The sequence below is a fragment of the Vespa mandarinia genome, chromosome 2, assembly GCF_050613455.1.
Source record: "Vespa mandarinia isolate Hongniang chromosome 2, ASM5061345v1, whole genome shotgun sequence".
Classification (NCBI taxonomy): Eukaryota; Metazoa; Arthropoda; class Insecta; order Hymenoptera; family Vespidae; genus Vespa; species Vespa mandarinia.
This window is the reverse complement of record NC_140811.1, coordinates 10,106,780-10,134,422: the sequence shown is the minus strand read 5'-3', so window position 1 is coordinate 10,134,422 and position 27,643 is coordinate 10,106,780. Positions and strand designations below refer to the sequence as shown.

General features: G+C 34.6%; 5 protein-coding genes and 1 long non-coding RNA gene across 14 annotated transcripts; all 6 read right to left on the bottom strand.

Annotated features, from left to right (window-relative positions):
• Window positions 1-1,962: 1,962 nt before the first annotated feature.
• Window positions 1,963-3,612, bottom strand: LOC118442241 (uncharacterized). Its single transcript, XM_035867606.2, has 3 exons — window positions 3,009-3,612; window positions 2,832-2,930; window positions 1,963-2,757 (listed from the first exon to the last, which is right to left on the bottom strand). The coding sequence occupies exons 1-3, from the start codon at window positions 3,472-3,474 to the stop codon at window positions 2,483-2,485; spliced, it is 840 nt and encodes a 279-aa protein (XP_035723499.1). The 5' UTR covers window positions 3,475-3,612; the 3' UTR covers window positions 1,963-2,482.
• Window positions 3,613-5,108: 1,496 nt separating this feature from the next.
• LOC118445058 (uncharacterized) lies at window positions 5,109-7,100 on the bottom strand. Its single transcript, XR_014981814.1, has 3 exons — window positions 6,746-7,100; window positions 5,904-5,977; window positions 5,109-5,819 (listed from the first exon to the last, which is right to left on the bottom strand). It is a non-coding gene; the product is annotated as an uncharacterized LOC118445058 (long non-coding RNA).
• A 179-nt stretch (window positions 7,101-7,279) lies between these two features.
• On the bottom strand, window positions 7,280-9,443 carry LOC118444863 (uncharacterized). Its single transcript, XM_035873571.2, has 3 exons — window positions 9,252-9,443; window positions 8,605-9,118; window positions 7,280-8,341 (listed from the first exon to the last, which is right to left on the bottom strand). Exons 2-3 carry the CDS (start codon window positions 9,110-9,112, stop codon window positions 7,983-7,985), a joined length of 867 nt encoding a protein of 288 aa, XP_035729464.2. The 5' UTR covers window positions 9,113-9,118; window positions 9,252-9,443; the 3' UTR covers window positions 7,280-7,982.
• Window positions 9,444-12,123: 2,680 nt separating this feature from the next.
• Osi2 (DUF1676 domain-containing protein Osi2) lies at window positions 12,124-15,643 on the bottom strand. 4 transcript variants are annotated; one of them, XM_085664760.1, is made up of 6 exons: window positions 15,585-15,638; window positions 14,998-15,264; window positions 14,456-14,615; window positions 13,876-14,179; window positions 13,608-13,801; window positions 12,125-13,501 (listed from the first exon to the last, which is right to left on the bottom strand). In XM_085664760.1, exons 3-6 carry the CDS (start codon window positions 14,586-14,588, stop codon window positions 13,143-13,145), a joined length of 990 nt encoding a protein of 329 aa, XP_085520886.1. In that variant the 5' UTR covers window positions 14,589-14,615; window positions 14,998-15,264; window positions 15,585-15,638; the 3' UTR covers window positions 12,125-13,142. The 4 variants fall into 4 exon arrangements, with proteins under 4 accessions (XP_085520889.1, XP_085520886.1, XP_085520887.1 ...); XM_085664761.1 differs by having other exon boundaries at window positions 14,998-15,234; XM_035873455.2 differs by having other exon boundaries at window positions 14,998-15,231.
• Window positions 15,644-16,106: 463 nt separating this feature from the next.
• Osi24 (Protein) lies at window positions 16,107-20,852 on the bottom strand. 6 transcript variants are annotated; one of them, XM_085664687.1, is made up of 6 exons: window positions 20,500-20,852; window positions 20,178-20,222; window positions 19,467-20,096; window positions 18,754-18,927; window positions 17,740-18,032; window positions 16,107-17,147 (listed from the first exon to the last, which is right to left on the bottom strand). In XM_085664687.1, exons 2-6 carry the CDS (start codon window positions 20,191-20,193, stop codon window positions 16,725-16,727), a joined length of 1,536 nt encoding a protein of 511 aa, XP_085520813.1. In that variant the 5' UTR covers window positions 20,194-20,222; window positions 20,500-20,852; the 3' UTR covers window positions 16,107-16,724. The 6 variants fall into 6 exon arrangements, with proteins under 6 accessions (XP_085520813.1, XP_085520812.1, XP_085520809.1 ...); XM_085664686.1 differs by having other exon boundaries at window positions 19,467-20,109; window positions 20,504-20,852; XM_085664683.1 differs by having other exon boundaries at window positions 20,504-20,852.
• A 1,894-nt stretch (window positions 20,853-22,746) lies between these two features.
• LOC118444869 (uncharacterized) lies at window positions 22,747-25,663 on the bottom strand. The gene is made up of 4 exons (XM_035873586.2): window positions 25,058-25,663; window positions 24,502-24,769; window positions 23,872-24,126; window positions 22,747-22,970 (listed from the first exon to the last, which is right to left on the bottom strand). Exons 1-4 carry the CDS (start codon window positions 25,283-25,285, stop codon window positions 22,873-22,875), a joined length of 849 nt encoding a protein of 282 aa, XP_035729479.2. The 5' UTR covers window positions 25,286-25,663; the 3' UTR covers window positions 22,747-22,872.
• Between the last annotated feature and the right edge of the window lie 1,980 nt (window positions 25,664-27,643).

The window sequence follows — 27,643 nt, the reverse complement described above, 5'->3', positions numbered from 1 at the left end:
GACTACTTCGAAGAGCTTTTAGATATTCAACGAAATTCCATTAGATTCTGAAATGTATTTGAAAAGATATCGTGTAGGTTAGTACGAGAAAGCAATCCATTCAATCTCCTACGATGAGATTATTCCAGTACTACACGAAAAGGAGATCTGTATGAAGTGCATTTGAGATATCAAAAGATCTTTACCTCCTACGTTATTTTCCGTTCGAATCGGAGAAAGTTTGTATGGGTGTCATGCCGTCTCTTTCTTTCCTTCTATTTCCGGATTTGTGACTACATTCGGCAAGCTGAAAGAATTCATAAAATTGAAATTTTTTGGATTCTAGAAAGATTGTAGTATCTTTTCTTCAAACTTCCACATCGCGACAAGACGCATGCGCGACCTGAAAAATCAATCGGTAACTACGCTCCTTCCCCAATTTGAATTTTAAATTTTCCTCTTCCATGGATCGTAATGAGTTAGGAATATAACGGAGTCCTCATATCCCTGGCGAACGATCTATGTGTCTCTCATCTTTTCTCTTCTCAACACCTCACAACTCGATTACTGTGGTAGAAAACTGAAATATTAATAGACCATTTCCGAGTCTTAACGACTTATAATATTTATTATTATATCGCTATTAACGATAGCGATTAAAGAAATCTTCTATCGAAAAAATGATTAGGACTTATTGCGACTCGAAACGCAATAACCTTCTCGAATTGCACTCAAAAACAAAAAATCGATTCTTCGTTAATACTCTATTCGCAATGCTCCGCGAGTGAGCGCGTATATATGTCAAAGGAGTAATAGTCGTCGAATTTCAAATTAAATAGGTATCGAAAGTTAGGAGGAAATATCGACGAAAGTAAATACAAGTAAACGACGAAATCACCTAGTAGCTTGGTAGATTAGAAAGTATTTTGTTGATGGGAATAAAAACAGGAGAGAAGCGAAGGAAAAGAAAAGAGTAAAAAAGAAAGAAAAAAAGACAGATAGAAACCGAAGAAGAGACTTTGAGATACGAGATAGAAAGTGGTTTCGACTTCAAAGAAACGATTCGTCAAAAGAACAGTAAATATATACTATGTATAATATTTGAAAAAAGAAGACCAATTAACATTTCGATCAACAAATAGCGAAACTCCGGAGAAGTACCTGCACGGACTTCACATTGCGTCTGGACCGATTTCAAGGTTTGCCGGCACGTTTTATGATATTCGAGACATAAAAAAGGAACCGTCTCGCAAATGTGTGTCAGTAGGTCTACGGCTTCCACTTTCCTAGCGAAGATATTCTCTCTTTCTTTTCGTAAATAAAAGGAAAAGAGAGATAGTATGACGAAGATCGTAAGGAAAGAAGAAAAAGAAGCAAAAAAAATGGATTCCACTGCTTTCGCATAATTAATTTTCTAGTTCGATAAACCTTTCTTCGAGCAAAACAAATAATTTCTCACTCATGAACCAAAGATTCGAATGCGCGTGAACATGCAAGAGAGACGAGCAGCATAAATAAATAGTACAGAGTGTTTTATATTTTGTTTTGTAACGTGGCTTGAAGCTTTCCTAGATTCTAGTGGTGGAAGAGGAAAACTATTGATCCACTTATAAAAGGCACGCTTTGCATCGAAAGCTAGGATGCTAGGCGTATCCGCGAACAGGTGTATATGCATCGCACGCCGTCGGTCAGCGTGGCAGTTCACTGACACACTTTTCTCTTTCTCGGATCCTCGAAGCCGTCCCCCCTTAACTCGATCGCCTCTCTTGTGTCAATTTTATTCCCTTTGCCAGTCCTCCTCATATCATTTCAATGAACGTCTTTGAAAGATACACTTCCGTTCTCTAATTAATTCAAATATTTTCTGTTTGTTAAATATTTTTAGAAGAACGGAAGAACGTTTAAGAATCAATATTATATTTAATATAAACGATAAATATCCGCGTGCGTAGATGCGTGATCAAAGATTAAAATTAAAGGCAAATACATATCGATTGATTACAGAAGTCTAAATTTATTTAAATAACTTAAATTTAATTGTATACATATATTTGTGAATAAAAAGCTGCGAGACGTGTTGAGCGTAAAATTAATCGTCGGTTAATAAAGATCAGAATTACGCTTGTCAACGAATCGCGTTGTCTTACCGTCGTTTCGAGATAAGTAATAAATAAGAAAGAAGAAAAAAGAAATAAATAAGAAGAAGTAAAAGAAAAAAATAAATAAAGATTGATCGTATACTTTGGTTCGTTCGTCGGTATTCGTTCTTGCTCGTTACGAGTCGTTCGTGATCGTCGAAAAAATTTTTAAAGTTCGTCGTCGGTTGTCGTGTAAAGTCAATTTCCAATCATTGGTCCATGTTGTCATTGTTAATGTCTTTGTCACTACGTTCGTAACGTTGCCGTCTATTTAAAGTCGTTTCGTCATTATCCTCGCTCGTACACGTCGAAGCATGTCTTAAGTCTTATAAACGATTCTACTAATTGTAAAATTGGTTGTCGCGTCAGGACCCCTTCAGATCTCCGTAAAGATTTGCGTAGCCTCTGTAAGGCAAGTTGAGAATGTCATCGTTCTCCTCGGACATACTACGTTTCTTACGATGATGATGACCGACTTCTTGCGCGTAAACCACATGGTGTCCACCTCCGTCGTCTCCACTACTGGCTAATTTCTTCACAGCGATGATTATGGACAGCATCAGAGCAAGACCGGACACCATTAATGCCTTCATCGTTAAAAGACCAAGTGCACCAAATCCCATGGCAGCCATCATTTTACCTGGCAATACACCATATAACATAAATTCGATTGTCCATTAAGAATGAATGATTTAATAATCGTAAATATTTTACCCATCATTAGAGCCATTATCATTAGTCCACTGCCACCCTTTTTACCACCACCACCTCCTCCGCCTCCACCCAAACCTCCTCCGCCACGTGCTCTTCCACCTGTTGAATGGAAAACAATCATATAAAATATAAAATATATCTTAATTCTCACTTAATTTTCTACCAACTTGGACCAACCTTCGCCGATCATTGAAGCGGTCATAGTCTTCTCAAAAACTGTTTCAAAATTTTGCGGTAATAATTTTGGCAACTTCACCCTTAACTCTCGACCTTCAAGAAATTGTAGCAACGGCGTCATACTACCGAAGTCTTTGAGGAATCTTCCTTTTCGCGAGGAACTTGCGTCCTCCACTTCAACCAGACTAATTCCATCGAAGATCTCTATATCCGGTTCTTTGCTGGAGTTCTCGAGAAGTTGCTGAACGACTTGTCTGACAATCCTGACTCCCTGACACGATACCGAAAGATTTTTTGGTTCTTCTGCCGAGCAATCGGTCGAAAAGTCCTTCCAGGCGTTAGCAAAATCTTTAGATAGGCCACGATCGATAGCTATCACGTTCGACAAACAAAGAAATGTTGCGAGGATAAGAAGGAAACGCTCTACAATAGATGGCGTCCAACGTGCGGAAATTTTCCGCGACATATCCGTCTCCCTTCGTTTTTCTTCTTTCTTCAAATTCGCCAATAATAAAGTCGACCGTTTTTACGTAAGAGGGTAGAAATGGCGAAGTGATACTGTGGAACCTACGGCAGAGATCCGAGTGCTGCAGCAGAACGCTCTGCAAATCCCATTTATATAGATCTACATGCCGCGATGGTGATCATAGAAGGATGAAAAAAAGTAAAAAAGAGAATAAAGAAGTCTCGATGAAACGAACGGACTAGCCATTCTCCTCTCCCTTGCGATGCATTAGCTTACACTCTTTTTCGTACATTATAAATAAGATCCTTATCCTCCTCGTCTAGTGCAATCTTTTATTTGTGAAGTAAGCGTTTTAGAGCGTTACGGCGAGCGTTCGACCGATAAAGAAAAAGAGAGACATATACCTAGACAACGCTTTTGCTAGAAGAACACTTTTTTCTCTTATCTACCTTTCCCTCTCTCTTTTCCTTCCCTCATTCACTTAACTTATGAAAGGAGAACGTAGAAAAGATGCAATATCTATGATGAGATTCTATAGCGTTTGTTTCTAGATCATTGTCCGATGAGATATCTTCCTCCTTATGATCCACCCTTCCCTTTTCTGAAACAATCTCTAACCTTTGCGCGATCTTCTTCTTGTTAGTGGAACGGAAAAAGAGAGCGTACTAATTTCGAATCTCGATTGTGACCGTGACGTCTTGGAGAAACGTTAACGATCTTTGATTTTCCAGCCGGATACAAATTCTTATCCCCGGAAAAGGCAAATTTCTCGATGATCTCGATAAAGGTCTTTCGGTGAGGAACGATTTTGCATGATTGATCTTACTCGATAGTTAAAAGACAACTCAGAAACCATATGGATAAAGAAATATGGACAGAAATCGTCAAAAGTCTTAGTCGCTTCAGTAGACTTCGTTTCGGCTCGTAAGAAAGAAGGACGCGAGTATAGTAGTTTGATACGCTCGAAATCTTGAGATCACAGGCAGAGGGAAAACTAGAGGAGGAGGAAAAGGAGGATGAGGATGAGGATCGAGGAAAGGTAGGAAGCGAGAGAAACGATGAGTATCTATCTTCTAAAGAAAGAGAGAGAAGACAAATCTAGTTCATCTCCGAGCCTTTCTCTTCTGTTCCACTTCCCTCCATATTCTCGATTCCGACGCTATATACGCATCACGGACCTGTGACAGGTATAACTAGAGCCGGTTCGATACCGGCAACTTCGTTCCTTCGGACGACGCAATCGCACACGGACGTCTTATATTGATCGATGCAATCCTCGTACGATCGTTCTGAGATTTCTTAAATCCAATATTCATCGACGATCTACTTTCTTTTTTCTCTCTGATTCTATTTAACTTCTTTTTTAAAATTCTTTTAACTTTTGTTTCTTTTTGTTTCTTTTAAAAAGAAACAACTTTTTATTTATTTTGAGGATGTTATAGAATAATTTTTTTATTTTCCAATAGAAAAAGAAATCTATATAGTTTTTTCGTCATATTTGTGTTAACAATTTTGTTAATAATTGATACCTTAAAATAAATTAATATATATCCTCGTAAAAAAAAAGCCAATAAGGTTTAGAAAGAATTATATTAACATTTAAGTATTATATTTAATCGAACTTAAACGGCTTCGGTATTACGTTGACTTAATAAAAAAAAAACATCTTAAAAATGGTAAAACACATTCAATGTTTCTAGAGTTTACAAAAAATATAATTTGTAGATAAGAAATCGAAAGTCGATGTGCTCCTGAAAAGAAAACGAATAAAGAATACTTCCTTTTGGACTTCCTTTTAATTCTCTCTTTTACACGTACATAAACACGAATCTAGCAGGAACCTATCATAAACGAAGTGGTTCCTCATCACGCACGTCTCTTTCGTCCAATTCTTTTCAATCGTGATGGAGAAAGCGATCATATGGAAGTAGGTCAGCGTATGAATACAAGATGTTTTTCCTGAACTCTACATTAATTTTTTCTTTGAAATCAAAACATTTAATATCCTGTTCATTCGAAACTTATTCGTTTCACTTTCGATTAGCTTTACTATTGATTTATTGTTATAATATCTTATTTTGTTAATGATATTTTGTGTTTTCACCTTAGAAAATACTTCGATTTATTATTTTGTTTATTAATCGTTAAATACAGTTCATTGTGTAATGTTTTATTTATATTATTTTTCATTCAAACGCATTTGTATTTCCAGGATATTGTCTAATAGCAAATTTTCTCCCTTGGAATTTATCGCTATTAATTTCTTAACAATCAATGTCTTAGAATTGTCAAATTTAAATTTCTATTTCTTTGTTGCGGAAAAATTGGTTAATTCATAAGGATCTCTAAAAAAAATAGAGAAACAGATTTATTACAAGAATATTTTTTAAAAGATTTGCATATTCGTATATCAATAAGTGTCAACGTACTCGAATTTTTAGTAGAAAAAGCCAATAGTCAGCTCTAACGTACCAATGGATGTCGCTTCAAAATAGCTTTCTACCTGTGAAAAAATAATTTTTCACAGTCATAATAGAGGAAATAAATAGATTTAAATTCGTCAAAATGATGGCAGTAAAAACAGAAATTTTAATCCGACAGTAGTCAATGATATGTAATAATATCAGTAACTTGTTAAAAAAAAAGTCTCTGTCGGAACAAAAATATGTTTATATTAAAGTATAAAATTGAATTTAATATTGATTTCAAAGCACTTAAAAATGAAATAATAGATATTATAGTAATAATGGTATTTGAATTATGCGTATTCATCAACTACAATAGTCTATAAATTATTTTCTATAACACGTTTAGTCACGTGTCTAAGATTGAATCGTTACACTGTTTATCATTTTACCAGACGCTAAAGTCCCGCTAAGTTTTGCAATGCGGGAAGCATCGTTCAAACTTCGAGTTCAGTTAATTTAAGAAAAACTGTTTTACTGTTACGAGCTTATTTCTTATTTAACTTCAAGCTCATTCAATTTAAGAGAAATTTTTTTACTGTTAAGAACTTATTTTTCATTTAACATTAATTTTTTTAATTTGTTCCGTTGCACAATTGTTCTGTTTTAGCTATCGTCTGCAATTTTTTTTCTTTCGTAGATTTACAGGTTTATCTCACAAATTATTAATTAGTATCAAAATGAGATTGTAATCTTTGATTTTTAAATAACGTAAATCATTACTATTTCATTGATATTTGATGTCTGTCATATTTATAAGCATTCCAGTAGAATGATTTAAGAGAGAAGAATTCTAAATGACTTACGTTTACTTGGAGAATAGCCGTGCGTATCCATTTTAGATTCTTCCTTTTTTTGGAAACTAGTTTTACAACCGGCACCGGTTAATAGGCCGAACAGAATAAGAATTGATAGGAGATTCCGCATTATCTTCATTCTTCGATATGAACAAAGTTTAAAAAGAGACGTTGTGAAGTTATCTGCCATTCTGTTTTCTTTTCGTATTCTTTGTTACAGAAAAATATAATTTTCCACGTTCATATGGCGTAACAAATAGAGATAAACGCCGGATGTATCAAATGGAAAGATATCTTACCGTGCGATAGTTAATTATAAGAATCGAGAAAGACCAATTACAATTATATAGTTAAAAATTTACAATTTCTATACATTTCCGAGAATAATAATAAAGTAAAAGAAAAAAAAGGATCTTATTTTAATTTCGCGTTCTTCTAATTAAACGATAACATTACGAATAAATCATTATATTATAAAAACAATAAATATTTATTTATACAACAAAGAATATTAAACATAACGTTATGATACATTTGCACTGTCGATAATGAAGAAGTGAAATAAATTAATGGTACAAAAATAAATACTAGCAAGCGATATTTGTTACTTTGGATACTCGTAGACACGATTCAACTTTGTCTTCCGTTTCTTGTCTTTTGGTCGGGTATACATCCTTGGTCTTGATAACGTCTATCATATTCGGTATAACTATTTTATGAATCTCTTTCAATAGATATTCAATTCTTGAGATATCAGAAAATAATATAAGAAAGATCTCTAATGTCTTCTTATTGTGATAAGAATGTCGCGTGTAATAATAGAAAAAAAAATAGTAAAACAAATACAACATCTCATGTAGAAAGAGATAGAGTATATATCGAATGTTCGTCATTCTAGCGTCATAATGCGTAGAGAGTCAAAGTCATGATAAATAGATAAGGTAGCACAGTCGTGTCTGTTGGATTTTTAGGAGGTGAAGGCACCCCAAATGATGAAAAAAAGAAAGAAAGAAAGAGAAATGATAAAAGAGTAAATGATCAAAAATGAAAGAAAGATATAAATAAATAGAAATAGAAAAAAGAAGATAAAAAATAGAGAATGAAGATCCTAGAATAACCAAAGTAAACACCTAAGAATTAATACTAAGATTGTGAAGACAATACGAACGATACGACGGATTTCACAGAGCAACTAATCGATCCTGCATATTTTTCTGACTTCTCGTCTTCTGTCTCATTTTTTTTATTAGATGTGAGCGGAGTAGACCAAATCGTGAGCATCTCCTTGGCCAGAAATCGGTGGCTGCCCATGGAAATTTCTTGCCCATCCACTTGAATAGCTATCACCGTGTCCATGATCGGAACTGTAGGTATGACTCGAGGAGTGATGTGGATGAGCGACGACTTCGTACGTCACGTGCTTCTGTTGCGAAAAGAGCTTTTTCAGGCCGATAATACTGGCCAAGAGTAAAGCAATCTTCGAAAGCAAAAGAGCTTTACCGACCAACAATGCCAAAGCCTTAAAGGCCAAACCAGCGATCACACCGATCTTCAATACAGCTGCTGCCATTAGTGGACCCATGTTGTTATTTTTTTTACCACGACCTGAAAAACGTCAATTGTCTTTTTAAAATCAATTATTACTTTCTTTCCTTCTTTTGCTCGTCGTCTCGATGAAAAGATAATTAAAAAAAGTCAATGGACCACTTTATTATTGATCATAAAATCGAACAAAACCACTAATCGATTAATCGTTAAATATCTCCATCATACTTTTTTTACTCATTATATCATTGACTCGAACTTGATACTTGAGGCTATAAGTATAGATTATTCAACGCAGATTAAGTAATCAAAGGTATGATTACCGTCTTGAATTGGTGCATTGTCCGCGCGTTCGATAGAAAGGCCAAGATTGAGAGATCCATTTTTGTCCTCAGAAGCAGACACGACGACATTATCTTCTGGAAGAATTCTCCACTTGATGCTTCTGGATTTGACGAAAGCGTAGACTTTGTTAGCCACGAGATTAAGTACTTCCGTTTCGTCGTCCGTACTTCTGCCTGCTTCGTATGTAATAACCTCCTCCGTAGCTTGGCTAGTCTTTCTGATTTCAATGTCATCGGTTAACTCAATGGAAGCCTTTTTCAATAGCTTGTTCATATACGTCACAAGCTTCAACATAACGCAACTGCTAATATCGTTTTGCGAACACTTATTATTCAATTTTCGAAGCAGCTCCTCCTCGTATTTCGCTCGATCTGTCATTGTTATAGACTGCTGCTCGATAACGCTGATTTTGTCAAGCTTCTCAATAGGATTGGCAAAACATATACCTAGAGCGTAGATCATCAGTAATGCTAAAACCGCTCTCATCTTGCTCTAAAAAAAAATTGCGAAATAATCAATTGAAATTAATAAACTCTAAAGTATAATCATGATCTCCTAAACGGTATTAATCTATTTAAGGAAAGCGAAGATAAATCAACGAGAAAAAATTTTGAGTCGTACGTACCTATTTGTTTTTGAACCGAACGTTATCAGAACCGGACGAACTTAATACTCTAGATAAGTTTCAATCTACGGAGGCGACCCGTTGTATCACGCTCGATGCGTGGAACGAGCGTGGTAAGGCGTCTGAACCCGCGTCTCGCCCCGGCTACTTTATATAGGTAGATCTATGGGCTTAGTAGAGCCAAGTTGTATGCGTACAACACGATATGGCAAACGCCTTCTCGGTGGACCACCTCCTGCAGGAGGTGTGTGAATAACCAGCTCGGGAGGAGGACAGCCACTTAGGTAGGAAGAGGACAAAGAAGAAGTTAGAGGAGGAGAAGTAAAGCAGAAGCAACATTAGAAGAGAAAGAAGGAGGAGCGAGCGATAGCAGTAGTGGCTCGCTTGCTGCATGATAGTGCCAATTATTTCTCGGTATTGGTAAGCAATTCTATAGATGTATGCGTATATCCACGTATTTATATTGGCATTGAGAAGCTGATGGTGGGACGCATCATACACAACTCTCTCGTGGGATGAATCTCTCGCGGAAGAGAGAATCAAGCCGATACCAAGGTGAGGACACTTGGAAGAGATTAATCGTCTCAGAATACTCACGCAAACTGGTCCCATTCTTCGCACACAGATACGAGTGAACCGCTCGAAGAACAGTCATATACCACATACAAGGATATAAGGTCTTACTAGAAGTTTCACGTATATTATCGGCGCTCCCGAGATGATCTTGTGTGAGTGCACGAGCTTGTATAACGTACGCATCATACGTTCGCCCATATTCGAACCACTCGCGTTGGTGGCAGACATCAAGCCCGACCCATCACGAGAACCATGTCACGGATGTGGAGCACGCATCCAGATCAAAGACATGTATACACCTTTCATACGCTTGAATGCCATGGATTTTACGCAAACCGTAACTCTTATACCTTAGTCTTCCAATGTGGATTTTATTTCTTAACTACTTGTAAAATTTCAATCAAAGGAATCATGTATCAAGTTTCTAGGATTATCATTAAAAGATTTAAATTTACAAGAGTAAACTCTCTATATGAAAAGGATAATGAAAGTAGTCTTCTCATATATAAGAGATATCGATATAAAGATAACCTAGAAAGCGTTCGTAATAGGTTATCATTGATTTTGGAACTGAAAGTCATCCGAAAGTATGAAATAGGAAAAAAGAATTGATAGAAACACTAATTCTTGAATCTTATACATAGCAACGAGCGGTTTAATCTTATAATCAACAAAAGATCGACGAATCATCCCAGATTCACGGAAAAACTTCGAAGGGAAGATGCGAATAGCTCGACTGGTTTTCGAATCCTGTTAGTTTCTTCCTACCAAGAACCGCTTTCACATAAGATCGCGGAGGTTAACCGCGTCGCCGAGCTTCGATCTTGGAAAGCTTGCAGATTATCACATTAACGTCCATCGATCATCTATTAATCTTCATCATCTACATCTTCGTGAGAATATGATTCTCGTCTAACAAAAAGACAAAATAGCTTTTGAGTACTTTCGAGCGAGACCGTTACATGTGTCGAATTCCAATTAGATTATTATCCGTTGACATTGCCGTTGGAAAAACTCGCTGAACAAACTATCGATTCTCCATTATGGCGTGGGTAACAAGCCGTAAAAATGTTGCGTAGATACATACACGTGAAACGACAACATTTCTCATATCGTTCTTCGTTCTCTTTCTCTTTCTCTTTCTCTTTCTCTTTCTCTCTCTCTCTCTCTCTCTCTCTCTCTCTCTCTCTCTCTCTCTCTCTCTCTTTCTTGCTTAACGACTTGCGGTACTTCAATATCTACGTTTCATTAACTTTCTCTTGTGTAACCTTTTATCCTAATTCTTCCTACGAGCCTACTTTGAAAAGACGTTCCTTATTAATCCTTTTACGATCAATTCAGCGATTTACGTAACACTAACGTTTTCATTGATGTTAAGTGAATAATCGCTTTCAGTTAATCGGGTTATCCTGTTTGTAAAATTCGCATTTCTTGATATTGCCAAATAATCGTCTCGATACTGATCGCACGTGCGCGAGAGAAATTCAAGAATTCTTTCTTGACCTTAATTCTGAGCCTCTCTAACATTGTGAAATACCTATATATGTAGATACATGTATCATGATCAACACGAAAAATGCATGGAGTGTTTAACGCAAGAAAGCTTTGGAAGGTTAATTCTATTCGTTTGAAATAGCAGGATTAGAAAACGAGCACTGAGCGAAGGCAAAGAAGAAAATCGATTGAAGCTTTATCAAAGATTCCCGAAAGATATCTGGAACTCGCGAATATTTTCACGGACTTTCCGGCATGGCATTTTTCTTATACCGCCCCGTCTATGGCTATTCACTTCCGGTCTTCTCGGACGAACGAGGTCACTTGGTCAACGGATCCATTCTAGCCGATTCTTTGGATCGCACCAGTGAGAATCATATCAGGCTAGTTCTCTTCTATTCGCGGATATCTTCGTCTTTTCCCGTTTTGTGCTTAAAAAGAAAGAGACCAGGAGAGAGAGATAGAGAGAGAACTGATGAAGCACGATTATTTTCTCGTTCACGATTTTCATGCCAAGATGAGCGAACCGGCCGGACCTACTACTTAATGTTATCTGGTCCAGCATTCATCCACCATCAATATCTATTTATGCTATTTTCGTGGACATTGATTTAATTAATCTGCTCGAAAGATTAGAGAAAACGATTAGAAATGTAATCCTTGCAATTAATTTACTGCAGAATCATATAATTTTATTTTCCAAGTGTATTTTTTATAAAGAATGTGAAATGTTGATAAGAAATCGAAATTCCTCTTATCCGATTCTCACTAGTGAAAGATGCTCGAATAGTCGATCCACATTCGCATCTGATATAAACATGAATTGGACGTTTTCGTTGATATCGGGAGAAAGTGCATTATAGCAATCAAATTTATAAATGATGACGACGACAATTGTTACAAATAATCAATTTATTTACGTGCCTAAGAAATCTGTGTCCCAATTTCTGACCGTTTTCACTGGACGAAAGATTGCTCTTTCAAATCGTTTATTATAAAAAATATATATCTTAAGAAAATAGTCTTGAGCAAGCGAAACTTTCAACATAGTCCATTTTAAAACCGTGAAGTGAAAACAATTATTCTTTTTTTTATTTATATGCAGGAAGAAGAGGATGAATGTATGTATCTAACCACGTGAGATGATATGCTTTCTACATTTATCTGATATATTTCTATATGGCTTCGCTTTGTTTCAATAATGTATAATCTCATTAAAACAAGTAAAAACTACTACACACAGAGGTTAAATAATCATTGGAACATAACGAAAAATTTAACAAATTACTATCATACCATTATTAGCTATTGGTTATTAACTCTTGTTTATAAGAGTTATTAACTCTTGGTTATAATCTCTTGTTACGTGTATTTAATTTTATTATTTCGTTTTATTTACATTAACAGCAAAGCTATTTTTCTTCTTAATATCAAAGAATAAATGTTTGTATGTTTTTATGTAAAAAAATAATATATATATATATGTTCGGTCTTCATGAGATTATTCAAAAGATCTATAATAAACGTTTGTAAAAAAAATATTAACGATTTTATAATCATAAATTAATAATATATATGTACATCTACTATCGATCAATTACATTATCGATCTTTACACGAAATTACATGGACATAGTTAAATACTAAGTATATGAGCTAACTTACGAAAACAACGTCAAAAAGAACGTCAAAAACGAGATCGAATTAGCTAGCTTCGCAATCGATTGATAAACAGTTCGATTCAACAACAATTCAAAATTAAGGTAAATAATAAATAATAAAGTAAGTATAGATACATAATAAGTAAAAAATCATCTTTTTTTACGATTGATATTCGCGGTAGCCTCGATATGCAAGATTCTGTCCATAAGACACAGTATCTCCGTGGTAACTTCCATCATATTCCGTATTGTGATTTACGTAAGGATAAGGCTGATCGGAGGGCTCCTTGTAATAAGGATGCCCAATACCACTTTGGCTGTAAAAGGGTGGTTGATAATTTTGAGGTTTATACAATTTCATAAATCCTATTACTCCTGGTATAACGATAGCCAAAAATGTCAAAAATTTCTTGAAAGACACCAAGCCGAAGATTAGTGGTAAAAATAATAATAGTTTCAATTTAAAGAGCTTCAATACAATCAGCATCGGTATCAACAATTTTCGGAAACGATGACGAGCTAAAAAATATAAAAATTGTAATTGTCATTTATAGTATAACCTTTTGAATAATTTATAATATACAAACCAATCGAGAAACTCAAACCAAACTAATAGAATACTCACAGAAAAGAGAGTCCTTTTTATCTTCAAGAGTGTCAATCTCATCAACGATTTCATCTATAAATCTTGGTGAGTAGACTTCGTTTTCACCAATCTCTGAAGTTGGAACTTCTATTTCTATAGCCATAGTCTTTATGAATTTTTCCATTTTTCTTGATGCGAACTTGACGAGCTGATCCCATTCCGATTCATCGGATCTACGATATTACAAAGCCATTGTAAATTTACATTCTCATTAACATATACTCCATTATAAACTTCATTTATTTACCTAGGTTCCGTCGAGTATTCATACGGTTGATGGCTAACGTCTGCGACCACTTGCCGAGACATTTGCACTACCTTTACATTTTCGTTCAGAACATAAGCTGTCTGATCGAAAAACTCGGAGAATGAAGAAAGTGCTTCAGATTTGAAGCATTCCGCTAGCTCGCCGTTCAAACAAGCCTTGTTAATCTTTGCCAAATACGGGTCGATGTTTCGTCCTATACCGATACCAATCCAATCAAAAAGATTTTTACTTTTACGAGTTCCATTAAAGAATCTCCCATCTGGCTGCTGAGAATCAAAAATACCTGAAAGAAATAATATTTTATTTGATTTTTATTTGTTTAACTTAATTTATACGGTTGACTTGATTTATACGATAAAAAAATATTCTCAATGAAGACCAGTGTGCCACGAAACGTAAAATTACCAATATGTTGAAATATAAAAATTATAAATGAAATGAAATTGTTAATGTAACACCAACACAATGCGATTATTTCAACTATATTTATTTAAAACAAACAGTGAATTCTAAAGAATAAACGAGCATTGTTTATTAATAAATTAGGCTATCAACTTACCAATTTTACCACCACTTAACTCCTCACCTTTCTCTTCAGCAAAGGTAACTCTTCCTCCGGTAGATTGACTACATATCAACAGCGAAGAGGATAAAAGAAGCACGCAGCTTACCAACAATCGCACCGGTCGCATTCTGCCTCTATTAACTTTCGCCGGTACCTACACAAATTTTCGTAACCTTTATCGACATTCTGAGAAATATTGAATTTTTAATATAATTAATAAAATCGATATTGAAAGAAAGATTTTAAGTCGTTTGAGGATATTTTGAAAAATGAGATTACAATTAGAAATATAAAAATGAAAGATACATACAAAAAAGTTTTAAAGGACAAGTAAAGGATCACAGATTATTGATCATTCTTCAGATTATAAAGGCTAGACAAATAATTTCACGAAATAATAATTGACAAAGTTTCAACACTTTTGTATTAGTAATATATCTAAGCACACAGACTGTTATATCAAATGAAACTTTCTTGCATTACCTTTTTCTATTGATATTCAAAAAGAAAAAGAAAATGCTGAATTAAACTCTTACTTGTCTTTTAATCGTTTTTTGTCAGATGGTCGTCGTGCAAAACGTTTTAACCGACATGATGTCCACTATTTCCGAATTACAAAGCGTGCTTCTCGAACGTTTCTGTACGACGGACACATTAGTCGAACGAACGACTCCAACTATTCGCTGTAGTCTTCGAAGTGCCGTTAGACCGAAGAGACCAATCAGAATCGCCGGATCACAGTAAAAGCCGGCTCACGGTCTCACGTACACCTGCTGATATGCAGTACGTTCATTCCGTGTCGTCTTTTGAATAAAGATCAGCCAAATTATTAACTTTTCGACAATTTCGTAATTTTGCGATCAAAAAATAAACGTAAGCAATAATGAATCATCGATAAATAATTTTTTCAATCTCTTACTAATAGTAATTTTAATTAATATTATGATAATAATTAATATTTAAGTCATAAATATCGAAAAATTACATATAAATTGTTATGTCCTAATTTATTTCATAATCTTTTTCTTCAAAATTAAAAAAATATCATTGTTACGTTTTCAATATATAATATTGAATCTAATTTCAATTATATCAGAAGATAAAAATTAATCGTATAACTTACCCTTCAGTATTAAACTAAGTAAAGGAAGGAGCTGCGTCCGGAGAGGAAGCAAAATGAACTTAACATATCTGCTAGTGACTGGCCGTTGCATTTATACAACAGATCGGTCCAATTTTAAGGAGAGGGAAGGATCTGTAGGATTCTAAGAATAGAGCAAGTATTAAAAAAATGAAAGTGAAAGTGACCTCGGATATAGGACCGGAACCTATTGGAGAGACGAAATCGTTGTAAGGAAGATGAAGAGAAACAAACTTTCCTTTACGTAACTTGATGCTCAGCACATGCGTCATCGACCTCTTACATGGATATTTTAATTTCATTTTGTCTTTCATCTACCACCGACTAAGCCAATCGTCCAGTTTATTTCTAAATTTTTAAATTTCTTGAGTCTAGGACAAAAGAGCTAATAAAACGAATTCGATCGCTATTTTCATTTTTATTTTTATCGAAAATATCAAGTGAAGAACAAATAAGTAAAATTCTAGTATTTGCAAATAAATCGTAAGTTTTCGATCGAAGAAAAATCAATGCGTTCAAAAGAATGTATTCTATTTTCATTGTACATTAATTAGTGTACCTATAGATTCTTATTTAAATAAACTTCGGTAATTTTAATCAAGTACACTGTCACGTCATACATTTTACTAAAAATAAATAAATTAGTAAACCCACTTCAATACATTCTCACACTTTTGGGAGATAAATAACATTTACGTCACCGTTTATTTTCATTACACCGTTCGAGCAACAAATAAATAATCCAAACATATAAATAAATAAAATTGAAAACTGTTCGTCGATCGTGTTATTTTCGCAAAAAAATATTCGATATCGAAAAGTGATTGTTCCTTTAATGCTTAAGTCACTTTTTTCATACTACAGGAACGATCAATCTTAACTATTCTTTGCAATAAAAAATATCACGAACGCAGTATATATCCTGTTACAAAAACTGCTTTCCTTCTATTATGAAAAATCGCACAATACTACTTATATCGCAGATGCATACAGATAACGGTTACCGTAACAATGTCAACGGTAATAGTAATAATCGTCATCCTATCATAGATCGAATGTTTGTTCTTTTAAGGAATCAACGTAAAGGTATTCAGCAATTCTACGTAAAGAACAAATATTCTTTCAAAGTTTTCTAGCGTGCACGAGTTTGTCAATGTCCTGATAGGTCGCCAGCATGGCCTGATTTTGCCTCAGATTTTGATCCTCTCTGGCGGTAGGACAATTAGCGTAAACGTCTTCGCAATTGATACCATCTTGACCATCCTTGGCTGCCTTCATGTACCGGAAAAATCTCAAGACATCCGGATTATCACTAGCAGGTTTCCTCAGCTCGTTTAATTCTCTTGAGAGTTGAGCAGAAACGAGATTAGAATACGGAGCGTATCGTGCTGGACTTCGATACATTGCACAGACTGCATACTCTCTACAGCTCTCACTAGTGTGCCCAAGTCGATAGAAAACAGCATCCAATCGCGAGAGTAGAGGTGAGTAGAACGGGTCGTAGTTCGTCAGGAGCAACGAGCTCGTTGGAATCTCGTGGAAGATCTATCGACATACATGTCGGAAAATTAAGTTTTACGTGCCAATATAGATGAGTATGCAAAAAAAGTGAAAAAGTAATTTTCATAATTCAAATTGAAGTAAAAAGAAAACAAACATCAAAAGAGGATCATTAATGTCCTGTAAAAGTAGAACACACGTCACATGTGTCCGATCCACGCTTAATCAATACATATACTTAATTTTTAGCTATATAAGGAAGAACCGGATGTACCGGCACATCAATTCGAGTTCTTGGACATTACATTGATTGGATATTACTGACGCAAACCGATCACGGATTAATGTGCTAATGAAATGATAATGAGTAACGATGTATAAAGTGAGTTTAACGGGAACCGGCGTAACCATTACGATTTGATTGACATCTTTCTAAACATAGAGCACTTGCTCATAAATTTTACGACAACTGTTTATTTTGATTACAATTTTATCGAACAGAAATATGATATTGTTCTAATTTAACTATTAGATTTACTTTTTAAGAAACATCTAATTTACATCTTGGTTTAAAGAAAGTGTGATTGATGAATTTCATAATCTATTCTGTACTCGCGAAAAAAAATCTATCACTTGCCTTGAAATCTTGTTTCTTCGTGAAGCCTTGCGCCGCATGTCTCATATAATATCGATCGGAAATCGTATTAGCATGAGTATATGCTGGATCAACGTAGGAATATCTAGAAGAAATCTCTGGGCTTTTCTGTGACTGCATCATATTCTCATCGTATAATGTAGAAGCTGGCAATGTTCCGACTGGCTGTCGCGTCAAATAATCGTCATTGTAAAGATCTAAGTTGTCCTTGAACTCAAAGTTTTCTTCAGGAGCAGCCGTTACAGTTTGGGAAGATTGTGCGAAGGATGATACACCTATGAAAATTTCAGTATATAAATTTGGTGTTATTTCAGCATATAAAAATGGCTTTCGAATCATTTACTTATTCAAATATAATAGCAAATAGAAGTAGAAAATGTTTACAATTAAATTTATTTGAATTAATTTTTTCTTTATTATCTATTTTATATATATATATATATATATATATATATATATATATATATATATAAATTTCGGAAGGTCTAATTATCTCATTATTTCAAAAAATATTGATATATTAGAAAAATGTTTCAAACAAACAGAGTAGGATTAAAAAAATTGATTAGCTGATAATATTTATTTGTCTTTGTAATGACCTTGAAAAGCCCAATCAAGGTCAACACAAAAATCTTAAATCGAAACCCCCATTTTTTATATAATATTCTTGTAACTGTAGTCCTTAACCAGGATTTTCAAGATTATTCCAAAATCAAATAAATATCATCAGTTAATAAATTTTGTAAACGTTACTTTTTTGGTTTAAAATATTGTTCCAATATATCAATATTTTCTAAAATAATTGACCATTCCAAAACTTTTGCCTTTCACTGTTTATATTATATTTGTATATATTTATATTTCACTGTTTACATTATAATATACTTTAAAATTTTTAATAATACAAAATTAGGATATCGAAAATATCGCTAATTATTATATATATACCATTGCCAAAAACTATATTAATTTACTCTATTTAATTATAAAAATTACCTTTGCCAACGATATTACCGATACTCCCGATGATACTTGGTAAAAAGAGAGCAAGTAAGACGCTCTTAATAATCTGTATGCCAAAGAACAACGGTAGCAAGAGCTTCTTCAGGCCGAACGCTAGAAAACCAAGTCCGAATCCTGTTAAAAAGGTACTCTTTCCCTGAAAGAGGGCTGAAAGCAAAAGTACCAGCCGATTAAAGCCTGCCCAATTAGTCCTATAAGCCATGCCACGGTAAATGTTGGATTTTCTTTCATCCTTCTCCCCTTTTTCTTTTTTCTTTCTCTCCTTCCCCCCTGACGTGGAATTACTGAAAAATTTGTTTTAAACCTTCTCGCCAATTGTTAACAAATACCCTTTTGCCCAATTTCGCCTTCTAAAAAGCCAATCAGTATTAAGTTAGCTCTGATGTGCCCCGCGCATACAATTTCAATTTCGTACAAGAGTCATTTAGACATCGTGCACCGAGAAACATTCTTAAGCTGAAATTCTTCACCCTTGCTCCGTGCTAATATACATTCCAACTTAGTCAAACAGTTAAGAATATTCGACAGCGTTTTAGAACACATTTTTACGATCTAAATGACCTCTTTCTCTCTCTCTCTCTCTCTCTCTCTCTCTCTCTCTTTCTCTCTCTCTCTCTCTCTCTCTTTCTCTCTCTCTTTTTTTTTCTTCACAGACAAACATATACACACGCGCGTGTCACACTCACCATCGAAGAAAGTTCTTCCTTTTCTGCCGGTGATCGTATTGGGATCGATCTTGATCCTAACCACGTGTTCTTTCGCATATCGATGAAGCTCGTCAAGAAGATCAGACCTCCTTTCGAACTCCTTTTCAAATTCCCTCTTAGTCTTCGGTTTGTTGTTGGTTTCACTTCGTATTATCTGCACGGAATCCGTAACATTATACTCGTCGACCTTGTACAGTTCGTCCAAAAGATTCGAAAGTTTCTCGCCTACACAAAGATCTTGCTCGCACGAAGAAGACTCTTCTTCGTCTATCGAACTCCTCGTCGAGTTCTCCGTGTTGGAAGACTCAATCTGATAGCTTGATTTATCATCGATCATCGTCACATGATTAATATCTATATCAAACTTACTCGGTTTGCCACTCACTCTATGAGGGTGATCGTCCGTGCTTATATCGAATACTTCGTTCTCCGAATTTGTTAAGGTCTCGTTCACATTCAAGGACGAGGACTGTACAGTATTGAGCTTTACTTCGTTCGCCATTGTTAGGATCACGAGGACCCACGCTATCGTCATCATCTTATACCTTCTTCTTCCTACGGACATCCTTCTATAGACGTCTTTTTCTTTTCTTCCCAATTTCTGTTTAGCTGTGTAATAATACTTTTCGCGACTCTTTATATATACCTCCTACTCTAACTACATTCCCAGCTAGCTGATTCTTTTATTACCATATAATAACTGCATCTCCCTCGGGCTCGCCAACGTTTCGCTTTCTTGGAAATGAACAAAAAATAATTACTGTAATCGTCAGCTTTCAAAGAATATTCAACTTGCATAATTATTAACATATTCAAATAAGTATAAAGTGATATCATCGAAATATTCTATTTATCGTTATATAATACATAATTGTATGTAGTTATTGTATCAATCAAGATAGCTTATTGTATCAATCAAGATAGATACTTCTGATTGAGAATTGTATCAGTAGATATGTATTTAATATCAAGTTTAAATCGCAAATTAAAATAATTCATTTAGACAACGTACTCACTCTTACTTCTTGCACGTGTCATCAACACTGTGTCTTCTTGCATGAAACGTGAGCGAATGGCAAGCTCCCTGTTTGCACTGATCCTGTGGTATATTTCCAAAAAGAACGATAAAAACTTAAAATAGAGTTCAAGTAAAAAAGGAATCTTCAAAAAGTTGGAATCACGTTCGACGGCCGCGACGGTACTGGCTGACGGTCTCTGTTGGATCGGCTGAACTGAACCGATCTGGGTTACCCGGCCATCCGTCCATTCGTCCCTCGCCACGGACTGTCGTTCCTTTCCACCTTCCTTCGTTCGTTACTTCCTTCGCTTCTTTCCTACTCTTTTTCCTTTCCATTCTTTCCATTTCCATCCTTTCTTTACTCACGTATGCTTCATAAAAGACCGATCGATCAATTCCTTCTTGTTTCTTCTATGTGCCAAGATAAAATCGAAAATAGTAAAAGATAGACAATTTTCATCTATTCCAAGATTAGATAAAAAGCGATAAAGATCAAAAATTTCACATTTACATTCTTTCGTTACGTAAACAGAGTAATATTTGTAAAACATTATCCTTTTTTTACCTCTATATAACCCAATTTTGTTCATGTCTAAAAAAGTTATATAATTTAACTTATACTAATACATATAATAGACAATTAATGTTGAGAAAAAATAAAATAAAACTAAAACAAACAGATCTATAAGAATATACATTTAAAGTCATTCTATTCATGAGACATGAAGCACAAACGTGAATTACGATCGTGAACTACGACTCGCATGAACATATTATCGTGAAGATTGCCTGTGACGTCAATACTTCCATAACTCAGTAGCAAGTGTGAAACAGGATATTTACACAGTGTGTATTAAAATTGAACGAGTATGATACTTTTCAATTGTTTTCACTGTCATGAATTAAAAATTCCTTGTGAATAGTTTACGCTTTCCATTAACATAAGCGTAAAAAAAAATAAAGTTAACACAACAACGTGATTCATGTTTGTGACTCCCTCCTCAAGGAAACACTGCATTATATAGAAAATTAATTTATGTTTGTTTCTATTTTAGTCAATCAAGCAATTGTCATGAAAGCAAGCATATCATCATCCATCTTACTCATCTTTTTTCTCTTTGGAACATCTACTCGATCTATCGATATTTACCAAAGAAAAGAAAAGAAGAGAAATACAAATAGAAAATCAATGAAATAATAGCAAGTCTTACAATATAAATAGATCTTTTCCCAAAATAAATCTTTTATCAAAGCAGAAGCCACATGAACAATAAGCCGTTATGTTAATGCGGCTTTTTTGTTGAACTATAACACAGATAGATGGTAACGGTCGACTTGCGTGAACGAGCTCGGATCACGTATCGACATGTATGCGACTTCCGATTCCCCGCCAATTTGCCAGAGACTCAATCATCGTCATTAACTATCGTTCTGTGTCGTGGTAACGAAGTTGAACGAAGAAAATATGAGGAGAAGGTAAACGACAGCAAGAGAAAGGGAGTATTCATTCGATCATGGAAACGATTGAAGAAAGAAGGCAAATCGCTTCGAGAAGTCATATAGGAGCGTACATTGCAAGGTATAATCGTAAAGACTCAGAGCCGACAAGCAAGAACGATAGAGACACAGAGAGCGATAACGGTGTTTCGATCGGTGATGCGTTGGTTCACGCATGCTTTCGAACGAACCGCTCGAGCGAGTTTATCAAGACGAAGGTAAAAGAGGTGAAGAGAAAAAACAACTAAAGAGGAGAGGAGAAAGGTAGAAGGGAGCAGTATTGAGTGTATATCCAAATCTGTCAGTAGGTCACTCGGCACCAGGGGCCAACATACCTCTTGCCCACATTGTCGACCTTGACCATCGACTTCAAAACTACACATTGTTATCGGAACTACACAAATCGCTCTCGCTTCTTCATATACAACCAATACTTTATCTTTTTCAGTTGACTGTCTTTTTTTAAATTTAGTTAAATATGAAAAACTTCACCTATAACATTTTAATAGAAATCCGTAGTATCTGCAAGTCCGATTGGTAACGGTACTAGCCGAGAAAGTTACTTTTTTACGTATTATCATCACGTCGACCCGCTTAACGAAAAAATAGAATTCAATGATGAAGAATGACCGTTCTTATCTTTTTCATTCTTCTCGTATATATATAGGATAATACATAAAATTATACTTCTTGGAAGGAATTACAAGTCAGTGATATAAATAAACATTTTATATAGATTGTACATTCTATGTATAAAAAATATATTTAACAGTTTCAACAGTGGCACCGAACATATTTGATCGTAGAGATTGTTTTCTAACATAAGATCTTCACATTTTATTAAAAATGCAGTTATCTCGTTGCTGAAGTTCATCCGTAAGGATTGCGATATCCATGATAGGCTGGATAAGCCAGATGACCTTGAATATCATTCCTATGTGCCCAACCAGTGTCTTCGTGACCGTATCCTGAAAACGAATATATGATTAGATGTGATCAAGATGAAACTCAATAGATCGATTTTCAAATATCGATAGTTGATCCAATTACAGAACTTATTTCGAATTTGGAAAAGTTGCTCATCAAATTCATTCGTGTCATTAGATAGTCTTTAATTAGAAACATTACATTACATTAGAATACATTAAACGCGTCCGATGCTTGATGTCACAGATGAGATTTGCACCTACTTAGGCACTGTACGCTAACAACTTCTTTTTTACGCCTAGTTTAACTCGTCGAATGTATAATAAAACGATGCCAAAAAAAATACTATCCAAGAGGTCACCGTAAATTTATATTTTATTGAACGAAATAACGATTAAATATTGCCATCATAAGTAGTGGAAGTTAAAATATTAAAAATAAATAGCAGTAGCGTTATGTTCTAGGTGCAATGTGAATACTTGACGTTCTCAAATAGAAGAAAATTTTATCAAAAAATATGAAGCAAAAATAATTTAACTTTCTTATGCCAAGAACATTGCAGTTGTTTTAACACTTTTGTTGTTTCATAGATATCAATTACAATCGTTGGATGAATTATTTTACAATCTCGATGGCTTGAGAAACGATACAAATGATGTTTCTTTCAAATGATAAAAAAAAATGAAAATTACGAGAGAGGAAACACCATCGTGTTTTATTTTAAAGATCGTGTAAAAAAAGATTAGTACAGTCATCGACATAGAGATCTTTTCGTTTTTACTTTTAAAAGATCTTACGTCTTAAATGGAAGTAAAAAGTAATTAGTTTTTTATTAAATACTTTGAAAAATGTTACCTCTATAAAGATATGCTTATTAGCTATATACTTATTCTTGAATTTACTTGTAAATGCTACATATATACTATACGTAAAATTAATTACCAGTCGGATAATCAACCGGTGCTTCAGCAGCAGTGGCCCACGTGTGATAAGAATATACTGGATGTGTTGGAACTTTGCAAACCTTAAGATGCGCCAAAATAGATGGTGCGATCAGAGAACCTAAAACGAGGAGTTTTTTGATGAAGTGAACGCCTAAGAAGATTGGAAGCAGCAGCAACTTTAATTTGAAGAGATTCAACAATATAAGGAGCGGCAAGATCAATGACTTCTTTTTCTTAAAGATACGCCAATCGCCTGAAAAGATGAAAGATACATTAAAATCGAGAGCTGTTCATTACTTCCTGAACGATGTTGAATGATTCAAATAATTATGATAATTAATTTGAACGGAATACGAGCCAATTTGGATTCAGTGTATTATTACATAAAATGTACAGTTCAGTGGCTCGCGGTAAAATAACCTCACTATTTTACCGATTATAGAAAAGTAACCTGCAAAAATCCGCTATTCCGGATCTGCTATTCGGACGAACAATCAGATTTGAAATTATCGAAGTAAACAATTTAACGATTTCATGTAAGTAACTCAATTCGACAATGGCTACTATTTTAACTAACACAAATGAGACTCTACCAATGATTAAATATGCTTTTTTAGATGAAACTTACCCTCAGCCTCTTTTCTCCCTTGTATCTCTTGTAATTCATCTTCGTCCATTATCATCGGCCCACTAGTAAAACTTCTGCCATTCGTAGGATTCTCGATCGTATAAACGACCACACGTTTCGTCAACAAATCGTTGACATTCTCTCTGAGAAAATCTAGAGTGTCAAATATGTTTCTTTTGAAAGCTCGAGAACGAGGTAATTTCGGCAGTAAAGATTCCTGCTGCATCGATGATATCCTTATGATTCGAAATGGTCCATAGGTGAACTCCTAATATCGTAGAAAAATAATTGTAAGAAATATCTATAATTCGGTCAATCGATCAGAAAGATTTAAATAATAAATGCTGCGAGATCATGATTTTATCATAAAAATTTCTGAAAGCATTTCCAGATAGAATCGATTACGCAGAAAGGTTAACACATTGCGACGTTATCACGTGAGAAATCAAGATTACCAAAATTGTAAGTTCTACAATAAATTTTGTAATCAGAGATTGAGATCCACGCGAACAGATCGTCATCTTGTTAAATGACTTTTTCCTTTCTAGAATCTTACCTTTTCTTTGACAAGTTCGTTCAACCATCTGGCTACTTTGTACTTCCCACAGCTTGCAAAATCTCGCTGAAGGCTGCAGTCAAGCCGGCATCTTTCCAAAAACGTGTTCGAAGAATTAAGGTACGTCGCGGCACAGATCTCCGTGAAAAAAAGGAATAGAAAAAAAATCAGAAGAGACCTGGAGAGTGTCGAATAACAACAATCGGTGTTTGCTTCTTCTGTCAACATTATCGTTATCTTTGTCTATGGCCAAATTTCTTCTGAATAATCACAATCAACTGTTACTTCGATTGACACATGGAACACAGAATCGTCTCATCGCGAATTGCTCCTAAATTCCACTTTTATGTAGCGCTAATTTATTATCCTTGATTAAATTACAAATTCAAGAAATAAAACCGGACACGTCGAATCCGTTAAAACACACACAATTCCAATTAAATCCAATGGAATAATGTTACCGAGGTAAAGCAGAATGCGAGATAAAGCGCACAAGTTTACTGACAGTGCTTAGAAGGTGTCTTGACCATTTATACGTCGAGCATTTAGGTCGGTGGGGGTAACGGTCCACGACTTAGATAATGCTACATCAAGATTACGCCCAGAAGCGGCCGTCATTGCATCTCTAGATGCGCCATTGCACGGATACGTAGATATAGCAGATACGTAGATCGGTGTCACACGATCTATTCATCTTTCAAAAACTAACAGAATACGTCGATTTTCATTGATATCAGAATAATGAAGTACTAAAAATCATTAACAAACTGTGTTGCAAATCTAAAATTCCAATATCACAAAATCCAATCTTACAAAAAAAATTCAAAACATAATTATTTCAACAATGTAAGTTAGCTTACGACAGAGATAATAAAATAATAATTTAATTTCTGTTGAAAATTATTTATTTACATAGTGCAATTTAGTTCGTGACAAAAATAACGAAGCGAAGTGTTACGCGAGAACGAGAAAGATATTTTTTCACAATGAAAATTCCTGCGTAACGGTAAGCGTTGTCTGCGCGACCACCGAAGGGAGTCTCGACGATTACCGGATAATCAGAATTCATCAAAAAGAAAAACTACAAAAAGAAACACAAGGCGGACTGTATGAATTTATCATAAATATACCTGTATGACGCGTCCCATTTCATTATATTAAGCTGCTGGAAAATCGTTGTTGATTATCCTCGCCGAATGTTCTCCCGGATGTAATTACATGGAAACAATTACGAGTCTTTCTTATCTTAGAAACTGTATTTTCGACATTAAACGAGACTTCACGAATCTTTTATTTGAATGATCATTAAATTTGAAATCGAATCTAATTCTGCATCGACCTAAAGACGTCATAAATTGTCGAATCGAATATTTTTCAAATTAATAGAAAAAATTATCACGTCAGAAGTGACGACATAGATTAATAATCACCAATCAACCTCTTTCGAAGAAACCGGTTTATAATATACTTCCAATCACTCAGCGTAAGCCATAATACTTCAATAACTTTGTATTAGCTTTCTTTTGTTTTTGTTACACATACTGCTACATTTGATCAATATCTTTTATATCTTTTTTATTTTTTGAAAACTCGTTCTACTATGATAAATGTTTGATGTAAAACTATTTTGTAGTACGTTCACTTCATTTCCGTTTATAACAGATATCAAATATAAAACGACTATTATTCGAACAAATTTTAAAGAACACTCGGCCGAGTTTGTCTTGGAAATTTGAAGAAGTCCTGTCTTAAAACAGCCTTAGTGAATTCATTTAGTCCAGTATTTTAAGAGCAAGCAATCAGTATTAATATAGTTCTTCAGAAATCTTGTAAAGAAGATTATATGGAGCTGATGATAAAAATGAATTTACAGGAAAAAATTACAGGAATTATTATATTAAATGTATTACACGAAATATTAAAGTATACAATCAATATTACGTATACATCTACTTTCGGTAAAATTTATCAGATTCTTAGCCATAAATTCCTAAGAAATGGAACTTCATCATATTAAATACTTTGCAATCATCTCCAAAAGATCTCGATTCTAGAAACAGTGATCGAAATAGATTTGCATGGAACTATTGATCGTTAACAGGGCTCGCATATCTAATCAGATTCATTAAATCCTTTCCGCTATCGATGTGTTATTGACAAAAAAGAAAAGCATTATAAGAAGACATAAAGTTAATGAGTTCACACACATATTTTTTCAAATTCTAGAATGACGAGATAAAAAATAAATACCGGTCAATCTGTGCTCGGCAGGATAAATCTTTGAACACATAAACATATATATATACACATATTACATACTTACGTGCTCGCGATATAACCTGTTTACCCCTTTTTCATTGACCTAGATAAATTGTCGTGCCGTTCTTCATTGTTGCAAAATATGCATCTGTTCAAGATCATATTAATATGAGAGTACTCTGAATCACAAACAAGAAATCAGTGATCAATTCAAAAATTCATAAAGATTTCCATAATGTTCGAATAGATTAATTAAAAAATATTAAGATAATACTAAATATACTAAACATTACGTTAGAAGAAAAACTCGATTGATGGATCGATAAC

What these genes read in the sequence shown, in the direction of transcription:
- LOC118442241 (XM_035867606.2), bottom strand. Translation starts at nt 3,474, where the DNA reads ATGTCGCGGAAAATTTCCGCACGTTGGACGCCATCTATTGTAGAGCGT. An exon ending in CGCTTCAATGATCGGCGAAG is followed by an intron (nt 2,931 to 3,008) that starts GTTGGTCCAAGT and finishes TCCATTCAACAG; the next exon opens with GTGGAAGAGCACGTGGCGGA. An exon ending in GATAATGGCTCTAATGATGG is followed by an intron (nt 2,758 to 2,831) that starts GTAAAATATTTA and finishes GTGTATTGCCAG; the next exon opens with GTAAAATGATGGCTGCCATG.
- LOC118444863 (XM_035873571.2), bottom strand. Translation starts at nt 9,112, where the DNA reads ATGAGAGCGGTTTTAGCATTACTGATGATCTACGCTCTAGGTATATGT. An exon ending in CAATGCACCAATTCAAGACG is followed by an intron (nt 8,342 to 8,604) that starts GTAATCATACCT and finishes GACGTTTTTCAG; the next exon opens with GTCGTGGTAAAAAAAATAAC.
- Osi2 (XM_085664763.1), bottom strand. Translation starts at nt 14,588, where the DNA reads ATGCGACCGGTGCGATTGTTGGTAAGCTGCGTGCTTCTTTTATCCTCT. An exon ending in GTTAAGTGGTGGTAAAATTG is followed by an intron (nt 14,180 to 14,455) that starts GTAAGTTGATAG and finishes TATTTCTTTCAG; the next exon opens with GTATTTTTGATTCTCAGCAG. An exon ending in GAATACTCGACGGAACCTAG is followed by an intron (nt 13,802 to 13,875) that starts GTAAATAAATGA and finishes GTAATATCGTAG; the next exon opens with ATCCGATGAATCGGAATGGG.
- Osi24 (XM_085664683.1), bottom strand. Translation starts at nt 20,546, where the DNA reads ATGCAAGAAGACACAGTGTTGATGACACGTGCAAGAAGTAAGA. An exon ending in GACACGTGCAAGAAGTAAGA is followed by an intron (nt 20,223 to 20,503) that starts GTGAGTACGTTG and finishes TTCATTTCCAAG; the next exon opens with AAAGCGAAACGTTGGCGAGC. An exon ending in CGGTAATATCGTTGGCAAAG is followed by an intron (nt 18,033 to 18,753) that starts GTAATTTTTATA and finishes AAATTTTCATAG; the next exon opens with GTGTATCATCCTTCGCACAA.
- LOC118444869 (XM_035873586.2), bottom strand. Translation starts at nt 25,285, where the DNA reads ATGTTGACAGAAGAAGCAAACACCGATTGTTGTTATTCGACACTCTCC. An exon ending in ACGAACTTGTCAAAGAAAAG is followed by an intron (nt 24,770 to 25,057) that starts GTAAGATTCTAG and finishes CTACGATATTAG; the next exon opens with GAGTTCACCTATGGACCATT. An exon ending in AGGGAGAAAAGAGGCTGAGG is followed by an intron (nt 24,127 to 24,501) that starts GTAAGTTTCATC and finishes TCATCTTTTCAG; the next exon opens with GCGATTGGCGTATCTTTAAG.